Source organism: Trachemys scripta, chromosome 16 (genome assembly GCF_013100865.1).
Source record: "Trachemys scripta elegans isolate TJP31775 chromosome 16, CAS_Tse_1.0, whole genome shotgun sequence".
Classification (NCBI taxonomy): domain Eukaryota; kingdom Metazoa; phylum Chordata; order Testudines; family Emydidae; genus Trachemys; species Trachemys scripta.
In genome coordinates, this window is record NC_048313.1 from 884975 (window position 1) to 894657 (window position 9683).

A 9683-nucleotide genomic window follows, 5' to 3' on the forward strand; every position below is an offset into this window, starting at 1 on the left:
CACATTGAGCACCAGTTTCTTCTATGGTGACAGCAATTCAGGACTTCTTCGGCCACAAGATGTATTTGTAGGCTAACCTCCAGTTAAGGCCGGCCTTCCTGTCAGTCCCTCCTCTCAAAATATGACTGTCTAAACTGGGACAGAGTCTTAGTGTATAGACACTTGGCCAAAGGAGCAGCAGGAGAAGAAGTCCTCTTTCATGGCAGAGAGACCTCTGACTGCCCACACTTGCTATAAGCGGTGCTGATGCATCTGATACAGTGCTCATAATGGCCATAGTTTGTCGATGGAAATCAGCATCATGCAGGTGAAGAGCTATCAATCCATCCAGCCCACAGGAAATACCTCTGATTCCTGGCATCCTACTGCCAGTACAGAGTCCTGCCCTTTTGTCTTTCTTACAGCATCAAGGATTTTCACCAATAGGTAATAGCTGTCCTCAACCAACTTCTTCATCATCAAACACAGGCAGCCTACTGAGGACTGTTGTGCCGGCCAGTGACCATGGTGGTGCACAAGACAATGTGTAGTGAAGTTCCCAGATCTGGCTCAATCCTACAAATCTATGAATCTTTGGGGTTGCCCTGTAGGCGGTACCAGATCAAGTCATAACATGCCCCTCTTTTGAGTGTTGATGGAGAATTTGAGAGCACAGTGTGCTGAAGAGTTTTTTGTCCATCTTGGCGAAATGGTCAAAGAGCATGCAATGCTGCTTTTGAATGTAATCACTGATTGAAGGGAGGCTAGATCTCTGTGAGATTAAGATATTTTGCACTAAGTCAAACCACATTATGTTCAGGATTTGGCATTGACAGCATGTATGGAATGCCTCCAGCTGCTCCAAGTCTGCCTATAGTAGGGTCCAAGTTTCTGACATCTGTGGCAATATAGGTAATACGCAAGTTTGGTAGATCTTGAGCTTTTTGTGTCAACACAAACAAGTTCTTGCATCCACAAGTGAGACGTAGACTTTATGCGGGAGGCAGCAGGACCTAGTAATTGAAGAATATCCAGTTTGCTGTAACTGAACTCTGCTTGCACCCTAGGTAGATAAACTCAGCACTCTCAACAGCACTCACTGAACTGGGGGGTTCTGGTGGCCCAGTTCTGAATTTCTGGGCCATGGTCTTCTGCCATGAGACATTCAATCCCATATTGTGGATGGTGTCTTGGAGCTGTTGGTGGGTGGGGCTGAAATTCTCTGACTTCTCAACAAACAAGGGAATGTTGTTCGTGTAGTCTTGGTCAGCAAACCCTTCATGATCATCCTTGATTCTGACATGTGGAGTGGAAAGTACTACTATTCAGTCATCAGCTCAACAGAATAATGCTGGGGTGAGAATGCATCATTGCCGCACACCTAGCAGTGTAGAAATGCGACCAAAGCCATGAACCACTGTGCACTCTTGCTCCACTACTGTTCTGAAGATCAGACACCAGGTTTAGCAGAACATCTAGAACTGAAACTTCTTTCAGTGCAAGCCAAAGTGCTGACCTGTTGACCAAATCAAAAGCTAATGTGATGATGATGATGTATGCCACGTGAAATGAGTGGTTAAATTTTCAGTACAGCTCATCTAGAAGCCAAAGGGTAAGGACAGTGTCCATTGTCGACTAGTTAAACATGATTGCTATAGACGGCGATCTCTACTGAGGAGTGGCTGCCTTCTACCGAGAAGAACATAAAGACCTTTCCAGGAACTGATGATGATGAGATCGGACTGTAGTTGCCTCGCTCGAGGAGAGATCTTGTGCCCTGGTACGCTCTGATGCCGTCTTTCAGTTCTGTAGGTACTTTGCCTGATGCCCACACTTAAGAAGAATTGATGTAGGCCGATGCTTACTGGTTCCAAGGCACCTTTCAGCAACTGGTCGGAATACCTTCTGGTCCAGCAACATGTCCATTCTGTAACTTTTGTTTGGTCTTTCACACGTCCGTGAGTGATGGAGGATCAGTTTTGTTGCTGGGTCTGCAGCTGTACAGTTTGTCAGGTCACGTAGTTTTGGACAGTCATCAGCAGGTGCGCGGTTCAGCACACTTTCATGTTTTCCATCTGTCCAGGACCTCATCCATTGTTGAGCAGGGAGAGCCATCTAGTTTTATAATGGGGGATGTTAAAAGGCACAAATGTCTGAAGCCAGTTATTCAATGGTGGTGTATGATAAAGCATTACGTATACACTCCAGGCGATCCCCACGTCATCTGAGAGGATACCGAGGTTACATATGTTATCTTCAATGGGCCGTGTATATTTCACGGCATCAAGAGGCTCCTCAGATAGACAATGGACATTGTACTGTTGGTGGATATCTGGCTTGCGAGGAGGTGGAAGATGCGGAGAGAGACTGAGTGACAACTAATCTGTGGTCTAAGTTTGCTAGTGTTTCTGTTTTGCCAAAGACCTCATGAGATTTCACTATTGAGCGATATCTGACAGTGATGCGATCAGTTTGTTTCATGACATCCATTATTTGAAATCCAGGTCCAGCGATGGTTGTTAAGGTGCCCAAACCAGGAGCCCATAACAGACAATCCCTCAGTGGCACACAGTGTCAGAAGCCAAGTGATGTATTCGTTTGGTGAACCCAAACCAAAGGGACCTATCATAGTTTCATACACACTTCAGTCACCGCCTGTCATGGCATTAAAATCTCCAAGCACAAGCACTGGATTTTTGCTACTGGTTGGTGACAGAATGCATCCTGTTGCCCGGGTGATGCATCAGCTGTCGTCGTGGCCTATGCACCAACAGAAAAGTGTTCATAATGATGCTGGAGCCGAGCATAGAGTAAGCATGGAAAGATGGGGTTCTTTTTTATTAAATTGTGTGCTAGACGTTTGTGCAGTAAACAAGTGCTACACCTTGAGTTTGGTGTGGACCACCAAAGTTGGGGGGGGAGCGGCGGCGTTGCTTTTCTGTGGTGCCAGCAATTACAGGCTTGTAGCGGCTGAGTTCTTTGACGAGCTTGTACCCTGTGCCATTCAGTGTTAACACATTCTATGTGGCAACACAGAACGTGTCTCTGAAGTCTGGTTTGGCTTGGTCTGGTTTGGTCATTGTGGCAGTGCATTCACAAGTGGGGTTTGGGTCGCTTCTGTCCTATGCATGCAGAACATGCCCCTCCTCCTGGCGTCAGTAATAGCAGGGGTTTTAACCCTGGTGCTATTGTCAGGGTCGGTCATGGCTGGCTGCTTTTTTCCCGTCCTCATCCCACTCTGCCTCCTTGGGATTGGGGAGATATAGAGGAGTTTTTTATTTTTGGGAACACCAGCCCCCCTTCCCAGGAACTTCTCTGTCAGATGTCATTGGTTTCTGTGGGTGTGGAGGACCATTATGAAGATCTAGCTCCCCTTCTGCCCTATATGGCCCATGCATCCACAACTGTAGCTCATCCACCTTCATGGCCATTGGAACTTGGCCCTTGTCAGCTGAGTTGCCATTGGCCTTCGCTCATTACCCTTAACAGAGGCCCTTATCGCATACTATTGACTGGGGCCAGTCAGACTTGAAGCTTGTGTGGGCAGGGTCTACCACACACTGAAGTAGAGCAGCTTACACCACTGTTACCTGGGTACCAACTTCAGGCTCACCCAGAATCACCAGTGCATGTCTGAGATTTCTAGGACCCAGGACCTCATGCACTCATGTCACACACATGCCAGAGGTCATCTGCAAGGGTGATTTGAAATCAGCGTATATATACCTAGCAGACACCACATGGACATGCTGATCAAGGTCCCAGAAGAAGTCCTCTCCTTTTTAAACTGGTGGAAAGACCCATTCAGGTATACAAGGGTGTGCCTGTCTCTGCACTTCTACCTACCAAGACTCTGACAGACACCCACCCTCAGGAATGGGGGGGACTCATCTAGATCCCACAAGGCTCTTCTCGATTGGAGCTGCCCAGCTCTGATAAAGTGGCCCTTTGACAGTCCCTTGTTTGTATAAGAGATCCTCAAAAATCTTCATTTTCCGAAAGCCCAGTTCTTTCTTAAAGATGGAAAAACTTGTTTTTTGAAAATGATGATTTTCAACGATCCCTTAGATAAATAAGGGATCGTCATCAGAGGGCCACTTCTTTGCTGGAGCTGGACAGTTTGACATGGAGAAGAGCCTTTAGGGGGGCCCTGCAGGGCTAGTCTTGGAGAGTGTGTTGTGGGTAGATTGGAGCTAGGAACCCTAGGTGGTGGTGCAGCATCAGCTGTGAGGGAGCCTGGAGCCCCTCCCTGAAAGCCCCCTCACTTTCCCTTTCCCTTTACTATCTGAAATTTCACGGTGTTGTAACTGAAGGGTCCCAACCCCAAAGGAGATTTGTAGGGGGGTTGCAAAGCTGTTGTAGAGGGGTCACAAACTGGAGGAGGGACGCAGAACTGGGTCTGTTTCCCTCTCCGCCTGCCTGCCCAAGAGTGGCTGTGCCGGGGCAAGAGGAAGTCTGGTCCCTCCCCAGCACTGTCAGGACTAGTAGCTGCAACCCCAGGCATGGTAGAAGCCCCCAGCTGGGGTGCCCCCAGTTCTACCTCTCCCCTACAATAGCTAGATTTCAGAAGGGAGATCTGATTTAATGATTCACAATGTGTTTTTACAGCCGTGAATTTGGTAGGGCCCTACTCATGAGAGGCTCCTGCAACCCACGGCAGCAGAACCAGCTTGTGAGGCCGTGGCAGCCCTCCCATCCTAACACTCAAGCCCCACTGCTTTTCCAGCTCTATCCTCCTTGTGTCCCCCTCCAAATATTCTCCTTCAAATATCCCATGTTCTCTGACTGCTGTGCCCTGTTCTTCCAGGCCACCCCCGCAGGATCCACCCTTGGAATTCTGGGTTGGGTCGGCCTTTGAAGCTCATTCTCACCCCCTCGGCTCATGGGAGTGCCCCTCTGGGTCATCCCCATCTTGCTTTTTCACAGGGGGAGGCTACCAGAGAGGGCCACTGCTCCCTCTATTCAAGGGGGATGTCTTCAGGGGCAGAGCTGCTGTGCTCCCACCTCATGGGAGGCCTGGGCTTGCTCACAGCCTGGCCCTCTAGAGGCTGGGGCTATAGAAGCCCCACCCTTAGTAGGAGAGGTTCTTGATAAGGGAAAGTCCTGCCACATGTAGCATGGTACATCCTCCACAGGAGCCCCTGTTTCTAGGGGACACTGAGAGCAGCACTCACTGGGGAGTGAAGAGCTGGGTTTTCTTGGTGAATAAGGGATCACCATCAAAGGGATCATTGCTCGCTTGGGAGCTCAGAGCTCTGACCCACCAGGATCTGAAGAGGGGAAAGACTGGTGCCTCCTCTGGCAGGGAACATAATTGAGGGTGGGGCAAGGAGTGGAGCCATCTGTGTGCTCCCTCCCAAATACCCCTCCTCTACCAACAATTCTTCCTCAGGGTAGGGGTCCTGAGGAGGGAAAAGACTCCAAAATTCCCCTTACACTTCGCACCCCTCCAGGCTTACCTTTCCCTGTGATGCTGCTCTCCGGGGCAAGAGGAGGTCAAAGCCATGCAGTGGAGTAGGTCATAGCTGTGCAGTGGGTGACCTGGGGGGTGCTGCAGCTTCTCACAGCCATGACCCCATTTGTGTGCTTCACAAATGCTCCCACTGACTCCATGTCAGTCCCTCTTCTCAGCTCTTCAACCTGTGGGACTCCCCATTGCTGCTGACCCCTTCATGGGCAGGAGGGCTGGGGTGGGAGGATGAGGCAGCAAGAGGGCAATTCTCTGAGCTGGGGCAGTGATGCAGGGAAGGGATTAATCTGCTGCCAGTGCCTTTGGTAGATGGAGTAACTGTAGCAAATGTGGAGGGAGTGCTGGGTGCTGGAACTTGCAGGTTCTGTGATTGTTCGTAAACCAGGGAAACTCAGCCAAAAACTGCAGAGTTCAGGCAGCCCGTCCCTGCCTCATACCCTTCCAGAAAGTGCATGTATGTGGGGGCTAAACTAAAGCCTCTGACCCCCAGGAAATGTGGAGTTAAAGGAATGCCTCCCACCCCAGACGACTACCACACCAGCCCCCCATGGAGATTGCCATAGGCACTGGGCATATAGTAGAACCTTGTCTCTCACTAAAAGTAGGGTTACCATGCGTCCAGATTTTCCCGGACACGTCCGGCTTTTTGGTCCTCAAATTCCCGTCCGGGAGGAAATCCCAAAAAGCCGGACATGTCCGGGAAAATAGGGAGGGAGGGGTCGTGGGGCTTGGGTCTGGGCTGGGGCCGGCAGTGCTCAGCTGGTGCCGGTGCTCAGCCGGTGCCGGTGCCGGGCCAGAGCCGCTCGGCCGGAGCCGGGGCCCGAGTCGAGCTGGGCTGGAGCCGCTGTGACCGGGTCCGGGGGTACCCGAGCCGCTGCTGCTGGTGGTGCTCGGCTGGAACCGGAACCGGGGCCGGTGGTGCCTGGGCCGCTGCGGCCGGCGGTGGTCGGGCCGGTGCCGGGCTGGGGCTGCCGGCCGGCAGTGCTTGGCTGGTGCTGCTCGGCCAGTGCCGGGCCAGAGCCCCTGGCCGGCGGTGCTCGGCCAGGGCCGGTGCCGGGCTGGAGCCGCTCGGCCGGAACCGGGCCCCGAGCCGAGTTGGGCCGGAGCCGCCGGGGTCAGGGCGGGCCGGAGCCGCTCGGCCGGAACCAGGGCTGGCGCCCCAGGGCCCAAGCCGAGCCAGGCAGGAGACGCCGGGACCAGAGCCTCTTGGCCGGGGCCGGCTGGCCGCTGGAGGGAGCCGCTCGGCCGGGGGGGCCGGACTGGGCCGCGCCTCCTCGCGCCCCCCCCCACCACAGCAGCCCCAGCTTACCTGTTGCCTCCCTGTTTCAGGCTTCCCGTGAATATTTGATTCACAGGAAGCCGGGGAGGGGGAGGAGCAGGGGGTGGAGCGTTCAGGAGAGGGGGGCGGAGTTGGGGCGGGGACTTTGTGGGAAGGGGCGGGGCTGGGGCCCCATGGAGTGTCCTCCCCTTTTTAAGTTAAAATATGGTAGCCCTACTAAAAGAATCTGCCCTTTTCTGTGTGTTCAACACAATTCCAAATTCTTGCTCTTATTCCCATGCCCCTCCCTCTGCTAAGTGTAGCCATGTCGATCAGGGAGCAGTGCAGCAGGTTGCCAGAGCTTGCCCTGCCACCTAAGGGGGCTTGGAGCTACAGCTGCAGAGCTCAAAGATTCCTGTTCGCTGGCCTGTGCTATGCAGGATGTCAGACTGCAGGCTCACAATGTCCCTTCTGGCCTTGAAATCCATTAACATTTTTAAAACTTAGCCGCTTTCTCCAATCTCCCTCACCCCTTCTGCTGGCCCCAAGTCTTAGGGAGGGATACAGCACTGAGGACTCCCTTAGGAGAACAAAGAAAGGAGGGCAGAATTAAGGTTAGGTGGGGGTGTTATGGGACCCATTTCCTGGGTTTCAGAGGTTTTAAGTTCAGGCCCCTTCAGTGTTCTGGGAGGGGATAAGGCACCACTGGCAGCTGCTTGGCAGTGAATCACTGCTAGGCATCTTTGTGGTCACATCAGACCCAGGTACAGGCATATTACAGACAGGTAAGCAAAAGATGGCTTTGCAGTGAATAGGCTATTAGTGTAACTTCCCTGCTATATGCTGCCCTTTGAACCATGTTCTTACGTCTGTCAGGGACACTTGAGAGAGATTCTCACCTGGGCTGCAGGTTCCAATGCTAAAGTTATTACTCGAGGTCCAGCATTCTGGGTTGTGATCTTGGCGGGAAATGCAGAATTTAATGGAAAATTGAAGTTTTATCTCTTCGGAGCTGCTTTGATACTGCTGCTGACTACCACGTCCCCCTAGCGCTGGCAGAAGTGTCATTGTCGATTCAGAGCAAGATTATAGCCTGCTGTTGTTCTGGGGGCACAAGGGGGGAAGGACTCAAGGAGCCGCCACACTATTCCTCATGTTGTGCAAGGCTGCGTGCAATAGCAGCCCTGGTAGTTGAGGAGAGCAAGGACGGCTCAGGACTCGTTGTACTGCTAGTGTTGCCCTCTACAAAGGCCCTGGTAGTGGATGTATCACCCTCTCTCAGGATTATGCAGGATCCCGCCAACACACACCCCTGGAGATATTGGGCTTGTGTCTCCTGCAGCTCCACAGTCCCGCCTCCCAGACACGGATTAGCCCCATGACTTTCTTGTCAATATAAAGTATTTAGACAGCCATACTTGTGTCCTGTTGATGATTTTTCTGCCTAGTTAATTTATGCTGATATTGAGACTTTGTCTACAGCTGGCTGACCTATTATATGAGTAAGAAATTTGCATAAGATAAGATGTTGATGGCACTACGAATGGCTTGTGTGGACATGTGTTCTTCTGTAGCATCCAGCTGGAATAAGCCTACGATACATGGCTTGTGTGCCGTACAGAAGGCATTAATGAGCAGTTAGTAGCAGGATCAACATGCAGACCTAAAGCAATAATGAATGAAACCGAAAGTTACGTCTCCTTTGGTTACATGCTGTTCCAAGGTGTCTTGTGGGTCTACAGACAGGTGCCCTGCTCTCTGTGATCTTTTGTTCTGTAGCTGTGTTACATTAGCTGAAGTGTAATTCTCTGTTCTTTGCTTTTTAGCAACGGCTCTGAAAATGAACATGAACCTACGGGAACTGTATCTAGCCGATAATAAACTGAATGGATTGCAGGACTCTGCTCAGCTTGGCAACCTGCTGAAATTTAACTGTTACATTCACATATTGGACCTGAGGAACAACCACATCCTAGATTCAGGTGGGAGATCCTCCTTAGTCTTTGTACTTCGTTTCTCTGAGAAATTTTGTCAGAGCGAGAACTACATTTGAAGTGTTCTCAGCTGAAAACATAAAATCGTATTGGATCCCATGTTGCACTCCAACCCAGGTTGGACAATTTGCCATTTAAAAGCAAGCTAAGCCGTCATTCCTTTCTCATTCTGAATATTTTTACTTGTCTTTCTTTTAAAGAGTGACTGTTTCCTCCTTCCCCCCCCCACAACGTAATGTCTTAATAAAGACCGTGAATGTCTAGTAAATCCTCAAACTTTAAACAATGAATAAATTAATTTGTACTCTTTAACGTGAGGTGGAATATGGCGAGTTAGAGTCCCCAGCCTCCACTTTCTTTGGGAACACAGGGACAGCTGATGCTGCTCTTATCTCTGAGACACTTCTTGGTAAAACCACAAAAGCCCCATTCAGGAACTGAACAGCACCAGCAGGTTGGAAGGAAGAGTCCTACCTGTTGGACTGAAATTCTGTCTCTGGAAGTAACATCTCCTCTTTCCACCAGGCAAGGAGGTAGCTTGAGGCGATTTTGAACAAGAGGACAAAGGCCTAGGGCTGCTGGAACCTGACGGAGAGGTAGTAAGAGGCTGGCTTGCTGGAACTCTTCCTGCACTTTTCCGAGGAGCCCGGCCCAATACAGCAGCAGGCAGCTCCTGCTGTCAAAGGGAAAGTCGTGGTGGCTGAACAATTTCCAAATCTGATCTCAAATTGAGAGTTGAAATGAGCGTTTTTTTTTTTTTAAAAAGCAGGTTAAGCATTTTTAAAGAATTATAGCAGTGTAAGACCATGTCAACACTACCACTTATGTCGGCAAAACTTATGTCGCTCAGGGGTGTGAAAAAACATATCCCTGAGTGCCGAGTTTTGCTGGCATAAGCACTGTGCACACGAGCGCTTCTATCGGTGAGAGTTGCTCTCCCGCCAACATAGCTACCGCCACTCATTTAGGTGGCTTTATTATG

At 50.8% G+C, this 9683-nt stretch overlaps 1 protein-coding gene across 1 annotated transcript in view; it reads left to right on the forward strand.

Moving 5' to 3' along the window:
• PPP1R37 (protein phosphatase 1 regulatory subunit 37) overlaps positions 1-9683 on the forward strand; it is a 146512-nt gene that overhangs the window by 104477 nt on the left and 32352 nt on the right. Inside the window, exon 7 of the mRNA XM_034793160.1 lies at positions 8534-8689. Coding sequence (XP_034649051.1) covers positions 8534-8689 — 156 coding nt within the window. The remainder of the gene's footprint in view (positions 1-8533; positions 8690-9683) is intronic.